This window comes from Haliotis rufescens, unplaced genomic scaffold (assembly GCF_023055435.1).
Source record: "Haliotis rufescens isolate VD_foot unplaced genomic scaffold, xgHalRufe1.0.p SCAF_10, whole genome shotgun sequence".
In the NCBI taxonomy this organism is placed as follows: domain Eukaryota; kingdom Metazoa; phylum Mollusca; class Gastropoda; order Lepetellida; family Haliotidae; genus Haliotis; species Haliotis rufescens.
This window is the reverse complement of record NW_025963780.1, coordinates 32,068,327-32,091,054: the sequence shown is the minus strand read 5'-3', so window position 1 is coordinate 32,091,054 and position 22,728 is coordinate 32,068,327. Positions and strand designations below refer to the sequence as shown.

The window sequence follows — 22,728 nt, the reverse complement described above, 5'->3', positions numbered from 1 at the left end:
ATTATTATTATTTCTGTGTTTAGTCAGCACTTTACGGGCCTGAAAGAGGAAATGCTACTTGTCATCATTTAAACTCGTCATTTAAATTCATGTTGAGATCTCCATGGATTCGCTAGTTAATTACTTTCAAGGAACTTCCTTGCCACGTATTGTTTTTTAACGTGGGACGGTTTTAAACTTTTATTCAAGTACGATCACCACCGGGTATTAAGGTCAGCTAAAAACATTTTACAGCGGTTCGTTTTCCAAGAATTCCGCTTTTAACATGAACTTTATAGCGTTTCAATATTAACGTGTCGGAATCGCTAGAATTCCTGGTATGAATCCGACAGCGTACACCTGAAAAGAACTTCATACGCTGTACCCAGTTAACCACTTGACTACCTCAGCTTCACGCATCACATGAAAAGGAATCTAAACAAAACGGGTGCGATAATTTCGACAACTACATCAGTGATGACACCTGATAAGTGATAAGGCCTGCACTGCCGTTAGCACAAGCTTATGTGAATTCTCAAACACAATCTTGAGTGACGGCTCACGTGTACATAAATAAAAAGTGAGACCCCTTTAACCGGACTTTCGCTAACCCGGACCTTCACTAAAGCAGACTTAACGACCCTAGTAACCATGGGTGAATGACTATGGTTTTACGCCGCTTGTAGTAATATTCCAGCAATACTACGGCAGGGGAAAACAGAGTCGGGCTTCACACATTGTACCCTTGAACCTCTACTGAACCCGCCACGAGCGAATCCACTCGGTTTCTCGTATGTTAGAGGCGACTATGTTTGTTGTAAGAGGCTAACGGAATCGGGTGGTCAGGCGCGCTGTCTTGGGCGATGTCATTGTATCCCAATTGCGTGGTCCAGATTCGATTATATACAGACCGTCGTCATATAGCTATAATATTGCCGAGTGTGGCGTTAAACAACAAACAAACTAGGCAACCCCACGCCCCCCTCCCCCCTTATCCTTATACCGTTATCAATTTATGGATAACAACTTCTTTAATACTGTTAAGGCGACGTTTCGGTATAGATCCTTATACCGTTATCAATTTATGGATAACAACTTCTTTAATACTGTTAAGGCGACGTTTCGGTATAGATCCTTATACCGTTATCAATTTATGGATAACAACTTCTTTAATACTGTAAAGGCGACGTTTCGGTATAGATCCTTATACCGTTATCAATTTATGGATAACAACTTCTTTAATACTGTAAAGGCGACGTTTCGGTATAGATCCTTATACCGTTATCAATTTATGGATAACAACTTCTTTAATACTGTAAAGGCGACGTTTCGGTATAGATCCTTATACCGTTATCAATTTATGGATAACAACTTCTTTAGTACTGTAAAGGCGACGTTTCGGTATAGATCCTTATACCGTTATCAATTTATGGATAACAACTTCTTTAATACTGTAAAGGCGACGTTTCGGTATAGATCCTTATACCGTTATCAATTTATGGATAACAACTTCTTTAGTACTGTAAAGGCGACGTTTCGGTATAGATCCTTATACCGTTATCAATTTATGGATAACAACTTCTTTAGTACTGTAAAGGCGACGTTTCGGTATAGATCCTTATGCCGTTGTCAACGGTATAAGGATCTATACCAAAACGTTGCCTTTACAGTATTAAAGAAGTTGTTATCCATAAATTGTGTCTACTTTATACAAAAACGCGTTTTCTTTATAACGCAAAGATATAATTTTCTCGTTATTCAAAATAGAAATGACAAAAGACACATGTGTAAAATATCTTTGATGGTGGCAAAAAAATGGTTATTCGACAGGGATGTATAAGTTTGGTATTGTAGTTGTTCTTTTTAAGTTTACAGTGTTTCGGCGTCTGTTTTCAGGGCAGTCACGTTTTGATAAAGTTTGACCAAATAAAATTTTCATGACCATGTTCCCTTTTCCCCGTCAATTTTGGTTTCTCAGTTTTTTTTACATAAAAGTGTATTTTAATTACGTGAAGCCATAAGAGAAAAAAACAAAAGACACATATCTACGTTGCGGTCACCACGTACCCAACAGATGAAAAAAAGTCCACAAAAAAGTCCTGTCATAATAAAAAATATATGACGTTGGCGGAGACATAGCTCTAAGGTGTAAGTGTCAAGGCTCGTGGCGGAAAAGGAAAGGTATGTTTCTTTGCAACCACTGAAATAAAAAAAGTCCACCAACGTGACGATACAGTATTTCATAACGGTACGAAACCTCACGTTGACTGCAAAAGTTCATAATTGTATAAACTTCCGTAATTGTCCAGGAAGAAAACGTGGGTTGATGGAACAGCCTTAGCTAGTTTATGTAGACACGTTAAAGTACCTACTTTTTTGTGTCTACAAGCAAGCGTACATCTACGTCCGGGCGAATATTGAGCAAGGGAGTCATCGATATCGTGCCCTGGTAGACAGGTGTTGGTGACACGTGACTCATGAGCGAGGCGTCTTGATGGTAGATGCAGATGTCAAGGAAGTTTTTTGCTAAAACAGCAAAAAACGACATAGTTTTCACATTCGGGGTGAGCGAAAACGTACCAATTCTGATTCCTTCCCATCAGGATTCCGGGTTAAAATTGGTCCCCAACACCCTACGCTGGTCGTAAGAGGCGAGCAAATGGATTGGGTGGTCAGGATCGGTGACGTGGTTCATTGCGTGATCGTACCCCGATGACGTCGATTGTTGCTCACAGTATCAATCACTGGATTGTCTGATCTAGACTCAGTTACTTACAAGCCCCTGCATATGGTTGAAATGTTGTTCAGTGCGCGTTATAACAAACAACAAACAAACATTCCGATTCCAACAATAATCGATTGGGTGATGTTGGTTACCGTCTTTTCAATGGTTTTTCTTACAATACGCAACACGGGGCGGTCGGGTAGCTTAGTGGTTAAAGCGTTCGCTCGTCACGCCGAAGATCCGGGTTCGATTCCCGACATGGGTACAATGTGTGGAGCCCATTTCTGGTGTCCCCCACCGTGATATTGCTGGAATATTGCTAAAAGCGTCGTAAAACCATACTCACTCACTACAATACGCAAAACACTTGATCTATTTTTTTTAGATTCATGGAATATTTTCTTACATCTTCTCGCTGTCATCTTTCATATGGAAGCTTCGTGTCCGGTAAACCATTTCTTTTTTAAAGTGGAGATTGTTCATTATAACACTAATATGCACGGGAAGTAATCAGGATCCTTAACATGTGTACGTCATGGCTCACGGAATACAAAGCAGTAATCACAGGTTTAAAAGATACAGATTCCTAAACCGCATAAGTACGACGGTATAAACTTCCTCCTAACAAAAGATACTGCTAGGGACAAGGGCCTCATCCCCAAAATCGTATTTGAAAATTCAAGAGCAATACCTAAATCCCCACATGTTACATGCGTGTCCGTGAGCGAGGCCCGCACTGATCCTCCGGGCTAAATCTCAGACATGCGCGGTGAGGCATGTTTCTGTCACGTGACTACAAACGACGTACAAGAATTCTTCGTTTGACCTTTGAGATTGGAGGTCAACTTACGGGAAAGTAGAAGAAGACTTTTTCATCCCATAGTTCCTCGCGAGTATAAAATGAGAATTTTACATGTTCGCGTTTTAGAGTTGAGACGAATGACAGGGGTAAGTGGTCTAGCCAGTCACTTGGAGTTTTTTCTTTGCATTATTTTTTATTGATTATAAAAATACAGTTATTTTACAAAAACATATTCTGTGACAGACAATATATTTTTAAATTTTCAGATTTATGGATTTGTAAAGACCATATATTTATGAATATTACTATAAACAATAATAACTTAAGGAAGATTTGATATGTATGTAGACAATTCTCATATCTTTCTATGCTTAAAATCTGACATACTTTCCAACCATTTCGACGTCATTGTCATTGTTTGTATATTTCAATAACTTCTTTGCGTTTTCAAAACTTTTTAAAATTATATTTTAGATTTAAGAAAATAACTTATCACATTTTGCTTTGTGCTTGCAGGTGTAGGAAATGGTGGACTGTGTCCGGTCAAACTAGCCAGTGGTCGTTCGTTTTGTTTAAAGGAGTTCTGGAATATCCACTTCAATCGCTGTACACGGAGTCACAGGGGACGGGATACGTTGGTCGTAGGTGGACATGTCGCAATCAGCAACCATGCAGTCGGTTGCGAAGGTAAGACCACTTTGGAATGTTTGGAATATACATAGCCTGGTATCGATTGATAGATTAAAATTATTCTATTGTAGGATTCCTTTTAGTGTTTAATATCATCAACTAGTATTGATGAATATTGTACCCTGTCTGTCTGTCTGAGCGGTAGGTCAAGGGTTCGATCCCCTGCCGCGTCATACCTAAAGACGCTGACAGAGGATACGTGTTGTTACCCTGCCTGGCGCTCAGAATTAAAGGGCTAAAACAAGGACTGGTCTGCTCGGAGTCAGTATATAGTGACTGAGTGGGGTATTCATGTTAAACTGCGGCAAGGTGTCTCAGTGGGCTAGCACTATAAAATCAACATCAGTCAGGACTAGTAGGAGCTGTAACAAGCCCTCCCCCCCCCCCCCCCCCCCCCTCTCTCCCTCTCTCTCGCTCTCTCTCCCCCCCCCCCCCCTCTCTCTCTCTCCACATGCATACCCTTGTACGATTTGTGCCATATCTCATCACACACCATGTGCTGTTACATCTATTCACCATTCATTAAGTTTTTATCTTATATGGATTAGTAATTCTAGATACAAGGTATTTATAATATTATGGGATAAAGAATATGACTTTAAGATGGCAATGGGGTGAAGAAGATTGCTTGTTTCTTTTTACTGATGTGTATAACGAAGAAGACAATGATGATACGTCAATAAGACATATATTACCGTAATATATCTAACTCATGTTCGTAAATGGCTCTCTGGTTAATAACATTTTTCCATCCATTGAACTCAAAGCTTTTTCGAAAGATAATCGCCGAGAATCAACACCGATCGTGTTGAAGATTGATTCCAGTTAACCTTCTACTTTAAGGATTTGAACTAAAATCCAATAACTGTAGTGACTTTTTTTACTTCTTTAAATAATACAATAGCAATATAACGACAATCACGACAAATAGATTATGTTAAAACAAGCGACAAAAACATACATTCAATAATCATCAGAAATCTCAACAAAAAAGTCAGTCCATTGTACGATTTCGACTATTTTATAAACACGTTATCAAGAATCACTATCAAATAGTGATGACACCAGGTGTTCGCGAAACAACTTACAACCGGTTTCAACGTTTTTTATTCTGATTTTTTGACGTGCAAAACAAACCTACAAAAGCAAGTACACATGTACTGAAACATATACCTGTGTAGTCTCCGATACAAGTCCGACCAGGCGTATGAATATGATACAGAGAGCGTCACGCGGAAGTAAGAAAGTAGTGCGACACTGAAGCACGACGCAGCACCGGTGAGACACAGGTGTAAACAGAAGTCGGAGGGGAGTGATAGTTTTACAGGTGTCTATCCAGTAATCTCCTTGTCGCCTTTGTGATAACAAGAAAAACAAATACTTAAAACTCGCTGAGACAGCCAAGTCTGATGAACACAAACATCAAGTCAGATTCGGAGTTCCATAACGACAGCACGAAAACCATGTTCCCCATGAATGAGTGAAGGTTTTTAACCGTTATCCATGATAGGTTACGTGACTTATATCAATGTTTGTTTGTTTGTTGTTAAACGCCGCACTCAGCAATATTCCAGTTACATGACGGCGGTCTGTAAATAATCGAGTCTGGACCAGATAATCCAGGGATTACCATCATGAGCATCAATCCACGCAATTGGGATACTATGACGACATGCATCAACCAATTCAGCGAGCCTGACCACCTGATCCCGTTAGTCGCCTCTATTGACAATCATAGTCGCCTTTCCTTATATCAATGAATACGACGAACGTCTTCAATATCTCCTCGCTGTCTAAACTGCCGGGCAAAGGAAAACATACAACTGAAAATTAGATTTGACAAAAATATTACAAACGTTATCAAAACCGTGATACCTGTGTTAAATACATTACCATCGAAAAAACATTTCTTGTTTGTTTTATTCTTAACCATCATCAAATATTTGTGCATACCGTCTTTTACACGTCAGTTTATGTGATTTATTATATTCATGTAAAAGTATATGAAGATTCACTACGGTAGAAAGAAACCCCGTTAATATGGATAGCCAATCAAATCAAATGCTATTGTGACGTCATCTTGGAAGAAAGAAATACGGGTATGCCAGTTGAGAAGGATAATTACTCGGAGTGTTGTTATGCTATTACGCTTTTTAAATTTTTCATGCGTATTTGAACTCGAGCAAGTCAAAGTTGATTAGGTAGTGTTAATTTATTTTATTATGTGGATAATTGTCTATACTGAAATATATCACAGGTTAAACAAGTGTTGAATTTTAAGAGTTCAATCATATTAATAGTTAATTTTAAATCTTGTCCGGATTAATACATACCGGATTTACAAGTCTTGGATGCGGAGTAATGATGATGTAGATATACAAAGACGTTTTAACAAGCATGTCCAATAGGGAGGTTTCCAGATTAAAGGGGTTCGGAATATGTGGTTTCACTGTAGTTCCTGCCTCCTACTGTATTCAGGTCGTGTTCCCGAGTTTACTCTTCGTCATCATGTGGGTGCTGATGACGATGGAGAAGGTGACACTGGTGTGGACGCTCAGGATACTCCGACACGCTGACGTGTCATTTGAAGCGGGGTAAGTATTAGGCTTGTGAGTGAGTGACTGACTTGAGATTAAGGCTCCTTTATACTGTACTTCCGGTATACCAGGGCGTGTGCTTTATCTGGTATCAGCACCACGATCAGGGTATCCCCGGTGCTTGGAGGAAGGATTGATTGATTGTTTGTTGTTTAACGCCGCACTCAGCAATATTCCAGCTATATGACGGCGGTCTGTAAATAATCGAGTCTTTCATAACGTCTAGTGGGAACAAGCTGTCAATGAACTGGGTTCAAAGCCATTCTGACCATCATTGATAGGTTTTATCACTGCGTGTCAGCTTCTAGAGATACTATTGTCCATGATTATTTTAGTTTTTTCTTGTCTATGCATTATTACCATGTTTGAAACTGGGCTATTTTCGGTATAATTATATATTTATGTATTAAATAATTAACTCGAAAAAGTATCAATTTCAAACGTATACGTATACACACACGCGCACGCACGCACGCTATCCCGCACGCCCGCCCGCGCGGGTATGGTGCTGATTTTTTATTTATTTTAATATTCTCGTTATTTGTATATTATCATTATATATTTTATCATAAACAAACTATATTTAAAAAATTATAATCAGGTGGACCCCAGGATTCCCCGACTGATATTCTGTTTTAATCAATGTCATGTGTGCTTTACTTTGCCAGGTATTTCACTGTGGGACTTCTCATCCTGTTCCCGTACGTGTTCTCAATGTTCGAGATGCTATGGAACATCTCCTTCCTCACTGTGGCAAAAGAAACGCAGTTACCTCCCTTGAAGAATCTCGTTTTGGTGAGTACCTAAACGAAAGGATACTTTTTTAAGATTTCAAATCTTACAAGACTTTATTTGATATATATAAGTATATTTTTCATATCTCTTTCATCTGACGTTTAACTTTTTCAATTTCTTTTTGACGAGATTATTTATAGCAAATTCAAATTTGTTTACAGGGTATAACGGCTTGCATCGTGGAAAGCGCATGCGTAGTTGTGTTTACCACCGTTGTTGCTACTGTGCTTCCGGTGTTCATCATATTGCCGGCGATGAGTGGCGTCTTCTCAATCTCAATCATCATGAATGACATCAAGAAGGTACTTTATTCCTGTATCTGATAGCAGCCTTATTAAAGTTCATTCTAGAACATGTCCTACGTACATGTATACACAATAAATATACTACTCAAAAGAAGTAAAGGGCCACCCGATTCTTTCATATCACTTTAGTTAATCCGTCAGAAGTTAATATGAGGTGAGGTGAAATGGGGTTGAACGTCGCGTCCAAGATTATTGCACTTATATAGCGACGTGCATGTACGTGTGTGTGTGTGTTGTGCGAGTGAGTGAGTGAGTGAGTGAGTGAGTTTGGTTTTACGCCGCTTTTAGCAATATTCCAGCAATATCACGGCGGGGGACACCAGAAATGGGCTTCACACATCGTACCCATGTCGGGAATCGAACCCGGGTCTTCGGCGTGACGAGCGAACGCTTTAACAACTAGGCGACCCGACCGCCCCGTGTGTTGCGTGGCTGCTTGTACTAGTCCGGACTGATGGCGATTTAAAGTGCTAGCTCACTGAGATACCATGCCGCAGTTTAACATGAATACCCCACTCAGACACAGTATACTGACTCTTAGCCGACCAGTCCTTGCTTTAGCCCCTAAATGCCGAGCGCCAGCCAGGGTAACAACAAGTACCATCTTTTAACGTCTATTGGTATGACGCGGTCGGGGATCGAACCCCGGACCTTCCGCTCTCCCGAAGTTAATATGAAAGAAACGGGTGGCCCTTGACTCCCTCCGAATAGTATCAATTGCAAGTGATTCCCTGGCATGTGGTTGGCTAACCAAGCGATTTTTAGGCCACGCCCACGACTGGGTGTACCGTTTCCTGGTTGGCTGATAATTGCGTGGGCGGGGCCTGGGTTGCATCATTGTGCTGAACGAGGTCACCGTCACATTTTCGCATCGTTGTCTACAATTTTGTGCGTTAATGATTAAATAAGCAGTCTGTGAAGTTATTATTATTGACATACTTGTAATAAATGTTATATTTTGGATTCTCGTACTTTGTTAGGATTGAGTTCCGTCCGTGATTACACAAAGTACGTTGTCTGGACTACCTGTTGTCGGACTTCCATTTTTTTGTGGAAGCCTCGGTGGCTGAGAGGGTTAGATCGCTGACTTTATGTGCTGGCGATTAGGTCCCGGACGGGACTCAACCCCCCAAAAGTACGAGAATCTGAACTTTACTGAGAAAGTGTTATCCCAAATGTAACATTCTAAATGGCATTGTGTGTTCATTGACTTACTTATTCATAACAATTGAATGAAATTTGTTTTTGGGTTTATGGCGGATTTACAAAGTATGTACACCCGTTTGTACGTTTATACCCCCATAATTATCCTTTTTGAAATATTCGCTTAATACTAAATATGCAAAATATCTTGCATGCTGAAAGTGAATGGTAGGATGGATAGTATTGTTTATACATGAACTTTCTTTTGTTCAGTATCCATTATAGTTTGACACATACTTATACGCAATGCATTAACGTCTTTCGTTAACAAAAATATTCCCTTTTTATGAAGACTGATGACGAAGGCGGAGAGTCTAAAGGATCCCGATGCTTCCGTAGGAGAGCTATCGGAGGGATATACACAGTTATCGCCCCTAGCATGGCGGCCGGAGTTCTTTGGTTCTATGGAGTTCTTGGCTGGCTCCAGGCTATCAGCATGGGTGTATCAACTCTTGGACTGGCCATTGTGTGGACGTCATCGGTTCAGACCCAGATTCAGACAACAAGCCTTGGGTTCACTCCACACCCTAAGAGGGTTCAACTATTCTATGGGTTTCTAAGGACTATCTTTGTGATCGTGTTCCTAGCACTTGAAGTCTTCCTCAGGACCTCGGACTCCAGCGTGCAGGAGATGCTGACACAGTTCAGAGATAACTTCTCAGGGGTGCTGTCCTATAAGTTGATGCTACCTCTTGGACTAAACATGATGGCGGGGCTCTTTGCCCATGGATTCACGTACCTCTCTGTTGCGTTTTGTCAGCCTCTTGCAGGGATGGTCCTTCCATCGCTCCTGTCAACAGTAACGGCCATATTGCTGAGCGTGGGAGTGCTTGCACCTTATGTATACTTGGCTGAGGAGGTTCAGGATTTCGGCGGGACAACCCCTCTTCTCATCGCAAGTGGAATCCTTGCCATATCCTGGGCAGTTCCGTACATCATCAGGACGTCAGAGTTTGTGAGGAAGCCATCTTCTTTATACATACCCTTTGAGACAATGTTTCTCTCCTACGGATGGAGCAGTGTGTTCTTTGACCAGCACCTTCTCTTATCGTACCGTCATGATGGATTTGACAGAGCATTTACCTTAGGCAAGAATGCTGGAAAGACAAGCAGGATCTATGTCTGTACGACAATGTACAGAGAAGCTGATTACGAGACGGAAAGACTGCTCTACAGTCTGAGAGGGCTGAGTTTGTCTGAGAAATTCACTCAATGTTTACTAGAGGCTCACATATTCATGGATAATGGCGTCCGGGGGAGGGAACTTCAAGAGTTTGGTCAACAACTTATTGGTTTATTGGTCCAGAAACTTGGTATGGATATAGAACATGCTAAGACAATAGAGACACCGTATGGGGTACAGCTGAGATGGACCTTCCCTGGGGGGATGCCTGTATTTGTACATTTTAAAGATCCTGGCAAGGTGAAACCAAAGAAGAGATGGAGCCAGTGTATGTACATAAACTACGTCATGAAATACAGAAAGATCATCGGGGAGAAGAACTGTCAGAACATGAAACTCACCAAGTCACCCACAAGCGAAACTTTAGCTTCCAACGATTCTACTTACGATGCTGATCCTGTCAAATCCAACAGCTTCGTTCTGAAAGAGTTCAACAAGACGATGGAGTCATTATACCCCGGACTTGATAGATACACAAAGACAGACCACATGGACAGCGATGACCAAGGTTTTGCCTCAGTCGACGAATCTTCCCCTCCCATAAGCCATAGCAGCTCACAAGCTAGGCTGGACACCGAAAGCACCGACTCTAACTCTGTGGATCTTGACCAGAAAGATGAGCCTCGGAAAGGAGTCTTTAATCTTGGATTTACTGACGATAACGGAAAATCATTTCCTATCAAGGGAGGTCAACCTGGCGTAACTTCCGGTGCAGGATTCATCCCAGAAGGAAGAAAATTGGACGGAGAACGTGACCCCTGGTCAAAGGAAGGAGGTCAAATCAGAGTTAACCTGGACACCGAGTATGATGATGACCACACCTACATCCTTGCTACTGATGCTGACATGGAGTTTAAAGATGATGCGGTCCTGGAGTTACTTCACCTTTGTAACAGTGACAACCGACTAGGGGGCGCTTGTGGACGAACACATCCAGTTGGGAAGCATGTCAGTTCCATTGTATGGCATCAGAAGTTTGAATATGCAAAAGGTAAGGTCGAATCTTTTACTTGAGCTACACATCCTAGATCGTAATCACTACCAGTTTTAACAATATCCCAGCATTATCACGGCTGGGACACCTGAAAGAAATGTGATTCAAACATTGTCCTCATGTGGTGAATCAAACTCGGGTCTTTGGCATGACGGGTGAAATTTAAACCACTAGGCTACCCCGTCGCCCCACATAATACTGTGACTTAGCACGCGTTAAAGCATGAAAGCAATTGAAGCGATTAATCCAAAACTATGTTTTACTGAGAATCCTTCTTCTTCTTCTATGTGAGAGAATTTAAAAACGTGATTTGGACAATAATCTTTTCTTTTTTTCCCCTTTATATTATCATTATTTATTTTAATTTTTTTTATTATTATTATTATTATTATTATTTTTTTTTGGGGGGGGGGGGATATTCAGATACACATTGGATTATGTGATAACTATTAATATCCTAATACATGTGCATTACTTTCATTTGTTTATAAGAAAACAATACTTTCAATGATTTGTACTTCATGTTCTTAAATTGGCAGATTTCTGGATGATCAAGAATGCCCAAAATGTTATCGGCTCGGTGATGTGCGCGCCTGGGTGCTTCAGCCTGTATCGTGCTAGCGCCATCAATGACGTCATGAAGAAATATGCCACACCCACACAGACCCCGTTCACTGTATATGTCAAGGACACAGGTATGGTCTCATGGCTATGTTATATAATAATGTGGTTATTGCTGCCATAACGTCCTGAATTGTGCATTATTATTCTTTTGTGGTTGCTCAGTTACATAATTGCATGATTATATTCAATTTGTTATTGAATGTTGGAATTTGGAATCGGTTTCATGGTTGTGTGTGAGTGAGTTTGGTTTTACGCCGCTTTTAGCAATATTCCAGCAATATCACGGCGGGGGACACCTGAAATGGGCTTCACACATTGTACCCATGTCGGGATTCGAACCCGGGTCTTCGGCGTGACGAGCGATCGCTTTTACCACTAGGCTACCCGACAGCCCCCATGGTTGTGAAATGAACTAGGTGCATGATACTATTATATATGTCAATGGGTACATAGTCATCTGATTAAGAGTTGCACAGTCAACATGATGATTGGTTATTATTAATTGCTTGAAGGGCATTTTTTAGAAGTGACGTCAAAGTAGACACAAATTATGGATAAGAACTTGTTTACTGTAATAGAGACGTTTCATTTTATATCCTTATACCGCTGTCAAGAAACCGTTGTTGCTATTACTGTAAATAATGATTCTGAAGTCGTTATCGATAAACTGTGTCCGATAAATTATTGTTTTGTACTGCTGTGCGGCGTTAGACAACAAATTGTATGAGTGGCGGGTGCTTAAAGGTGAAAAGCCCCAGTGGCAAAAAACTGAAGGAATATAAAAACTTGAATACTAGATGGGAGACTGTGGGAGCGCTGAGTGGGGTAGAATCTATGCCAGTTCATCACCGGTTAGACCAACGATGAAAAAAATGGTAGGCCGACGAAATCTATATCTTTCAAAGAGCTCTTCGTCGTTGAACATATCAACAGAATTGAAGCAGTCTCGAAATGTCCGCTGAATTGGTATTTGTTTCCTTTTTAGCCCCGCGGCGACGCATGAGGCGAATAGCCTCCGCCATCTTTCTTGCAACAAATTTGGGGCAGGGGCAGTCTTAAGACCATATTTAGTCTTACTTCTTAAGATTAAGACTTAAGACTAAATTTTGCCTTAGACTTAAAATATTCTCATTGAATGAACTTGTGATCCCCGATTTAAGACAAATTTTGGTCTTAGGTCTAAAACTTAAGAATTAAGACTAAATATGGTCTTAAGTTAGTTTCATGATCCTGGGGCCTGGTGTCATCACTGATTTGCACCACCCTTTTGCCTTTTGCCCCATGGAATCTGTTTCGGCAGATAATGGAGACTGGTTATTCTCTGGCGTTGACTTTTAATATTTCTGTCATGGTTACACGGTTAACTTGATGCATGATATTTTTATTATCATCATGTTGTATGTTTACATTGTTTTAAATCTGATCATCATTTGCTGCGGTCGTATTTTCCACGTCTATTGTTCGTTAACCACTGAACTTAAAATTGCAAAAATGGAAGTTTTCGTTTTCTCGTCGCATTATCCACTACGACTACATAACGGAAGGGAACGTCTGAACGGTTAACAGAAAAGTGAAGTGTACAAACACTAGTGGTATACATACTGCTCAACTTTCGATAAGGATAATTTGGCATCCAGTGAAGACTGTTCCCATGGTGTTCGATATTGCCATGAAACTGACGCATTTTCAGCTTCCGTTCAAGTTACAATAAAGAGAAGTTTTCTGGTTTCTGAGTGTCACAAAAGCATTAAATACCCCAGTGCCAGTATTAAACAAACAATACATTTTTATTCGATGGAGATGTATTTGATACGACTGTAAGAGTTGTGTTTTGGACCTTGAGTTTGCAGTGTTTCGGCGACTGTTTTCAGTCTCGGAATCATACGTACTGATTGCACATTCCGACAAATTGACTGATGTGCTACCTTAGGGATATAAGCTTATGCGGCTAGGCACATCGTCAGCTGTCAGATAATTACAAAACTCGAATTGATTTAACCTAATCCTTTGTGTAGGCGACTTGGACTCGTAGGGGCCTCAGAATGGGTTGATGCCGAACGTCTTAGAGTTCCTTTTCAAAATAACTGAGTCAGTGAGGGAGTGAATCTTATTTAAACGCCGCATCGAAAGTCTTTCATTTATATAACGTCGTGTCAGCTTGATATTAGAGGATAGCCGAGGTTGTGTAGGTCTTAGACGTTTATCAGGGGCGGTACGGTAGCCTACTGGTTAAATCGTTCGCTCTTCGCGCCGAAGACCCGGGTTCGATTCCTACATGTGTACCACGTGTGGAGCCATTTATGGTGTTCCCGTCCGTGATATTGCTCGAATATTGCAAAAGCGGCTTATAACCATACTCACTCACTCATTAGACGTTTACCAGTAAATGAAATATATTTGGTTCCTTTGGGATGTTCTCCTACTTTAAACTGAAGTTCCAATGTAAGAGAAATTATATTTAAAGTGGCGTTAAACCAGACTCTCTCGTATAATTTAATGTTGCTGTTGGCAAATCAACAAATGTTTCAGTTCGACATTGATGTTTGTTGAACCAGTTTTCACCCTTTGTAAGGCCGAGTTTTTTAGCATAGCGCGAATTCCTGTCTGAGTAAACATATTCTACGCATTTTGCATTGAAAGGGCAAGGCAAGTGAGAACACTGACGGCAATGACCTTTGTTGACCTTTGTTCCAGGGTACGCGGTGCCCGTATGGCACTGGAAACAGTGGTCGTGCACATATGTCAGCATGCATTGTAGGACAAAGTAGGAATGTCAAACAGGATTTCATCCCAGATAAACTGCCAGCCAACAGAAAGAATACTCTTAAAAAATAGATTTCATTTGTTATCTGCATTACAACACTAAGGCTTCATCACTTGTTTCCATGACAACATAAAACATGATTAACAGTAACCATGACAACATAAAACATCACTCCAATGACGACATACATGAAAGTGTAGACTTGGAAATAGGATTTGTTCAAAGAATGACAGACGTTATTCAAACATAACTAGGCTGAATACAGTCAATGACTGACCTTACAAACCCTAGGTCCAACACAATACATCCAACGAATAACCATTTCTTTTTTGTTCCATCGTAACCGACATCAGACATGGCTGATTCTTTCCTTCGCGCGGCATATGCTACACCTTCCTGAAAATATTTTATCAAGGGATAGCAGTTTTTATTTCACAAAAAGATCAAATGTGTATGTTTGAAATCACCTTGTATTGTGTTATGTCATATTGCTTATCATACTGTTGAAAGCGGCATAAAACCAAGCTCACTCAGCCACTATCGTCTATTATGTATATTAAGAATGTATGTATAATTATGTCAACGCCGTCTTCAGTAATATTATTGTAAGATGTTCACAAGCAATTCAAACATGTTAACTTAACGTCGTCATGAATTGACTGGTGTGTTACGGTTGCCACCGGTGGGGCGGGAAACGATCACCTGGGCCCACTTGCACAAAGCGATCTTAGCGCTAAGACTATTGTAAGACTATGCTAAAGTATGGGAGTTACGATCATCTTAGCGCTAAGATCGCTTTGTGCAAGTGGGCCCTGGTGTCATTAGTACCAGTATTTGAAAGTGATTCATCAACAGATGCTTATGATATATTCGGAATCTTACAAGGGATTCTGCATTTAGTATAGATTTCTATGAATATGGAAATGGTATTGTAGTTATTTGTAATAAAATGTAGTCATCATATTTTGGTATATCCATACTCGGGTTGGTCCACTATTACTTCAAGTGTCCCGCTAGCAGTTATGTCTCTCAAGCCGTCACACATGATGTATGATAAATTGTGTAAACAAGAAGGAAGTGTAAGTGCAGTATTTCTTGTTTACATGAGCTATTCCGCTTGAAACAAAAGTAAGAAGGTACATTTGTGTATGGGCGTTGAGAGTGTCAGCTCAGCCCCCACTGGGCATTCCACGTGGATGTCTAACGTACATCAGTTAATCTTTCACAGAGGTCGCGATGCATCGTAGGCCGGCTCCGAGAGTGTCACGGCCAACTCCACGTTTAAACACCGACGTGCTGATACGTCTTCTACGTCAGGGAGGGGGAGAGAGAACGCAGGGGGTTAGAGAAGAAAGCCCAACCTGCTTTTGAAGTCCACGCTGACCCTAGTGACGGGCAGGTGTTAAGAGACGTGTTGGTATAGGAATTCTGTGGAGGTGTGAAAAATATATTACTGTAGAATGACGAGTGATGGAGGGGGCGATAGAGCTTTGGCTTCAAATATGATACATTGTTGGTCAAATAGTGGACAGTTAAATCTCTATTGTTTTTAGACTTTTGTTATAATGAGTGAGCGAATATGGTTTTAAGCGGATTTTGATAATATTCCAGCAATGTTGTGGATGGGACTTCTGAAATAGGTCGCACACGGTTCCTATTTTTAATAGTAGCTAGTGTATATGGTTGGGTATTGTGTGTATGTACATGAAGGACCAGAGATAAAGAGGAGTTGGATAGTTTCTCTATCTAACATAGGAATTATTTGGAGTTACCTTTCCTGTGACTTGAGCTGAGCCTTGTAGCGCTGTGGCACACTAATCGTAGATTGATTAAACCCATTACTCCATAGATACAGTCACAAATGGAGGCATGGTTGTATGGATTGGTATCATAGCGATTGAATAATTGAATGAAAGGATGGTTGAATGATTGCGGTAGAGATGCATGAAATAGATGAACAGATAAAATGGTGAGTGAGTGAGTTGGGTTTAACGCCGCTTTTAACAGTATTCCTGTTATATCACGGCGTGTCAGCTTAATGTGGGGGGAAAGCCCGAAGTGATGCAGGTCTCAGACGTTTACCACTTCGGTGAAACCAACGAGCACGGTATGGTGCTGACAAACCTAGAAACATAATCGGGGCGAACCGGGATTCGAACCCACAATCATAGGTTTCTGGCGTGGCCAAGGGACGCAACTCTGCACAGCGAATCGCGGCGCCTTAGACGACTGGGCCACCCGTGCCCCCGCATCATTCTATTGAATTCTGTTTGCATTTCTTCATATAAGCCTCGATGTATAGCGCGGTTTACTGTTTACTGACACCCCCATTCCCTCCCCCCTCCCCCCTCTCTCTCTCTCTCATACACACACACAAACACAAACCCAGACATACACACACACACACACACACACACTTCTGTTCCTAAAGACGTTAAAAGACGGTTCTTGTTGTTACCCTGCCTGGCGCTCTCCATTAATGTACTAAAACTAGGACTGGTCGGCTCGGAGTCAGTTTATACTGAGTGGGGTGCGTTATTCATGATAAACTGCGTCATGGTATCTCAGTGGGCTAGCAGTGTAAAATCGGCATTAGTCCGGACGAGTACAAGCAGCCACACACACACACACACACACACACACACACACACACACACACGGAAGGTCTTAGCTAACATTATCTGCTTGTATTGAAGGCGAGGACAGATGGATGGCCACACTGATGATGATCAACGGATGGCGTCTTCGCTTCTCCGCCTTCGCCGACAACACCACCTACTGCCCCGACACATTCGAGGAATTCTTCAAACAACGACGTCGTTGGATCCTCTCCGACATCGCCAACGCCCTCCTCGTGGTCCAGAACCTTGTACGCCTCGTCCGCAACAACGACTGCTTTACCTTCGTCTACGTCAGCTACCTCGTCAACATGTTCGTCAACAACGTCATCACACCCGGCACCGCTATTGTCATGATCACTGCTGGTCTGGAGCTGGTGTTCGACGTCCCCTACATATACACGACTGTGCCCATGGCTGTTATTGTATACGCCTATGCAATATTCTGCACCAAGGCCAGCACTCGATGGCAGACCATTGCGACATCGGTGTTGACCTTCTTTATGGGAATAGTGTTCTTTGCGGTTGCAGTCTGGGGGTCGTATAAGATCGTTGCTACAATGGTCAACGGTAAGTCGAACTTGTTAATGTTGGATATATAAAGTAACACCTCTTTAAGTCGGAGTCCATTGGGCCAACAAAATTGTCCTGTTATTCGAAGTTCGAGACAGAATGTTGATATTGGACCAAAGTGACCACGAAGATCTCAAACACAGAATCCAGACCATACAATTATATTTTAAGCGGTATATCGAGTAAAAGGACTTCGATTTGACGATGTTTTACAGAGGGAATATGGGGCAATTGTGGCGGATATACATTGTATTTTCTTTCTGATGTCCGATGATGTAATTCTCTGTTTTGACTTTACCATATGTTCCCGTGTTTGTTCACTGAATAATTGACTTGCCTTTGCATGTGTTGCGTATACCCTGTTAGAGTGATTCATAATCACTTGTTTATTATACAATCGGAATCGGAAAATTGGTTATGAAAAGAGTTTCATCGCTTTTTATATTAATCAACTCTTCAACTGCAAATTGTGCTGAATGTAACTATTGATCTGTAAGTCATATAGTGCGTGATCCAATTGACACTTCAATTTTAGTTTTTTAAATGCGTTGATGTAATTTTACTTCAGCATTCATGTATCCTAAGAATAAGCTTGACACAATGTTACCAAGCGGGCAATCTAACTCAGTTTTCGGCCTGAATGTTGTAACCACTAGGCGATGTCCCCATTCAGTTGATATAAATCTGAGACGGCGATAGAAACGTCTATCCGGAGTGCGGAAGATCTGGGGTTCGATCCCTGGCCGTATCATACCAAAATGTGTTTAAAGATGGTGCGTGTGCCTGGCGCTCGGCATTAAGGGACTAAAACAAGGGCTGCTCGACTCGGAGTGTACCGTGTCTGAGTTGGTACTTCAGTGGGCACTATAAAACCGGCATTTGCCTGGACAAGCAGCTGCCAATAATCCTGAACACAGTACATCTTCAATCGAAAGGTTCGACAGCGAATAATGACATGTTTCCTCGTACTGCTAGATCATGCATTTCGTAGCTATACAAATATATCAAATCTTACGCAGTTCTGTTATGTTTCAGAAATATTCATCGGTCACTTCCGGTTTCAACAACATTACGTCATTCTGATGTTGACCCTGAGTCTGGTATACGCCGCTCTGGCCCATCCCAGGGAAAGCTACCAGATTGTGTATGGCTTCGCCTACCTCTTCATCTTCCCCGCCATGCACGTCCTTCTTCCCATCTACAGCATCGCCAACATCATCGACCAGAGTTGGGGCACCCGAGACTCGGTATGTCAGGCGTAGCAAGTTTTAGATTTACTGATTACCTCTCTTCAGGCTCGGTGACTTGGTTAGGGCGTTGTTCATAATATCAATCACTGTTTTGTGATTTTGTGTGACTCGAGTATTTAGAGACTGTGATATAACTGGAATACGGTTTACCATTCATGTACTTTTCACCGCAATTTTACCTTTTACGCCCAATGGAATCTGTTTCGGTGGATAATCGAGACTGGTTATTCTCTGGCATTGACGTTTTATATTTACCGTGGCGTTTAACATCAAACAAAACATACAGTAATCTACGGTTATAACGAACAGGGACCCCTTATTTGAGTTCGTTAAAACCGTAGTTCGTTATAGGCACATATGCACCCAATATACAACAAATCGACAAGAACCACCAACAGTTCGTTATATCCGTCAGAACGGTATAAGCGTGTTCGCTATAAATGTAGTTGTTGTTGGTTTGTTGTTTAACGCCGCACTCAGCAATATTTCAGCTATATGACGGCGGTCTGTTAATAATCGAGTCTGGACCAGACAATCCAGTGATTAATATCATGAACATCGATCCACGAAATTGGGATCGATGACATGCATCAACCAAGTCAGCGAGCCTGACCACCCGATCCCGTTAGTCGCCTTTTATAAACGTAGTTGACTGTAGTTGAGAATTCAACGTTCTAATTTCACCTCAAATCCATTGCAGCGTGAGAAGGTTCATAGTTACGTATACAATTAACTATGGTTATAACGAACTCAAAGGGACCACTAATTGTAATTCGTTATAACCGTAGTTCGTTTTAAGCACATATACAGCAAAAACGGGACCAAAAACAGTTCGTTACATCCGGTACAGTTTGTTATAAGTGTGTTCGTTATAAAGTTTTATGTAGCTAATAATAGTTTTATGAGAATAATTAATGTTCAAATGTCTGAATGCATTTTGTGAAGAAAGTAAATTCATTTTTATCAACTTTAGGTTTATTATATTGAATGGGTATAGAGAGGATTATTCCACTTCCACAGTATTGAATTCAACCTTCCGTGCTGGTATAGTACTCAGTTTGAACCGTTTTGTAATGGCCTGTTCACTCTTTCAGACGAAGGCTAAAATACCGAAACTGACTTGTCTGGCGCCCTTGAAGAAGTTCAGAAGGAAGAAGAAAAACAAAGGTGGACGGAACGAGGGTATGTTGTGGTTTTAACGGACCGCATCTGTGGTCTAGTGGTAGAATGTCCGCCCTGAGAGCGGAAGGTCGTGGGTTCGATCCCCGGCCGCGTCATACCAAAAGATGGTTTAAAGATGGCACTTGTTACCCTGGCTGGCGCTCGGCATTAAGGGGCTAAAACAAGGACTGGTCGGCTTGGAGTCAGTATACTGTGTCTAAGTGGGGTATTCATGTTAAACTGCGGCATGGTATCTCAGTTGGCTAGCACTATGAATCGGCATCAGTCCGGACTAGTACAAGCAGCCACACACACACGTGTATGCACTTCGCTTTATTAGTGCAATAATCTCGGACGCGACGTTAAACCTCATTTCACCTCACCTTTCACCCTATAAGAACGCAATCATAGAAATCAAAACGCAACTTTCGCGAATACCTAGTGCATCACTGATTTTCTGTGATACATGCATAAAATATATATCACTATTATATATTAGAATCTGTTTCTGCTGATAATCGAGTATGGTTAATCTCTGGCAATGCGGTTGATATTTCCTGAAAAGACAGTGGATGTGTCCCGAGAATATAAACAACTTTTACAACAAGTATAATATCACAATATTACAAAAAAATAATTATATTTCATAATATTTTCCTATAAGATTCAATGTAATGTATATTTTTTTTTTTAGATGACAATGAACTTTTGAAAGAAACTGTGGCTTCACAAATTACCAACATGACGGACGGAAATGAAGAAGACCGGAACGAAAATGCATTCTGGGAAAACCTGCGCGGTTCTCTTCTCGGAAATGACGTCAACCTTGGACTAGAGAAAGAGGAGCTGGCAGAACGCTTGCGGATAATGAGGAATAGAAGCTTGACGGCCGTGTTGGTCATAAACGCTTTATGGCTGGCCCTTCTGTCGTTTTTCTACATGGGAGTGTCATCGCCTCTGTCCCGTCTTAACGTCTATGGCGTCATTAGTGGCGCCCTTTATGGTTTCACTTTGACGATACAAGTTATCGGACTTACAGTGTGCAGAGTGAACTATCTACTCCGCAAGCTCGCGAGGTGTTTATACGGTGACGTCCGGCCGATGTGGGTATGTGAGAAGAAGTGAATAGTCGATGGACATAATTCACCTGTCCTTTGTTGTCCATATATTTAAGAATTTTTTCTTAAACTGAGGACATAATGGACATCCTTACTGGTCCTGAAAAAATGGACATTGTGTATATGGTCTGTGTAAATGGTCAAACGGTAAATCAAAAATCAAACTGTCTTTCGCTGGACTTACGGAAACTAATCCTAGATACGCCCACAGCTATCTGACCGTGTGTACGTCCGTACGGGACCGTCTTGTCTAACTGTATTGTTAAAGTGTTCTTAGGGGTGTTGTAACAGCTGACGACATCCAAAAACTTAATGACCTTAAAATGGCAAACGATTCGTGGGTCTAAATGGTCCTAAGGTTCAGTATATTGAAAAGGAACTATGAATAATATACATTGTATTATAAAGATAAGTGTTATTCCATCAATTAGATATTAACCTCTGCCACGAGGAAATATATGTAATATTGTTTGTTTGTTGTTTAACGCCGCACTCAGCAATTAACTATGAGTCTTATATTAACAGTATGTTTTTATTTCAAAAAAGCAAAACAAACAAAAGTCATGAAAAGTAAATTTTTGGAGACCCAAACACTTAGACATTTTGCTAGAAATACATTTGGTCCAACAAGTTAATCTTCTAATCGGTTAAAGTCATTTTTGATAAATATAATATACTGAAGTCAGGGATCATGAATATGTTTTGGGTTTATTTTTATGATATTGTGTCCTCAGTCTTCACAATAAAAAATATCCCCCAAAACTTCATGACTCCTAACACTTTCTGTTCAGTTGATGTTGATGGTGATGATGAGTACAATGATGATGATACTGTCTATAATACTGTATATACTAGCTGTATTTGTATTTATATAATTGTACATTTTTATAATAAATATGATAACCAATTTTTCTTTCTTGATATTTTCTTTCTGAATATGCCATTCGATGAACTGATGCTTTGTGGATGAATGAATTCAGCGTTGTTTTGAACATTGTTTTAACTGTTGCGTCTTATGAATGGATTCGTAAAAATGTAGGAACCTACAACGTGAATGAAAACAAGTGGTGGGGAAGACTTGATTACAACCAGAGCTATCCTGCTACAGCAAAGGGAGGTAACTAAGGGATCGCGTGTTTCACGTTTAAAAAAGTCAACTTGAATTATATCTTGGTTTAGGTAAGTTAGAGCATACCCAATATAACTTTGATTATGTAATTAAAAAGAATACCACGACATAAGGTGTAGGTTTATCATGCGGGTTTGAAGGCGGATTCACTGAAAGCAGCATGATCTGCAGATATTTCTGCGATTCTCTAAGTATGTCTTACCACGTGGGGCAGGATA

General features: G+C 40.9%; 1 protein-coding gene across 1 annotated transcript; it reads left to right on the top strand.

Moving 5' to 3' along the window:
* Positions 1-4,027: 4,027 nt before the first annotated feature.
* On the top strand, positions 4,028-22,288 carry LOC124115884. The gene is made up of 10 exons (XM_046477044.2): positions 4,028-4,193; positions 6,675-6,790; positions 7,462-7,588; positions 7,750-7,890; positions 9,389-11,270; positions 11,813-11,968; positions 17,358-17,849; positions 18,888-19,099; positions 20,197-20,284; positions 20,958-22,288. The coding sequence occupies exons 1-10, from the start codon at positions 4,158-4,160 to the stop codon at positions 21,386-21,388; spliced, it is 3,681 nt and encodes a 1,226-aa protein (XP_046333000.1). The 5' UTR covers positions 4,028-4,157; the 3' UTR covers positions 21,389-22,288.
* Positions 22,289-22,728: the final 440 nt, after the last annotated feature.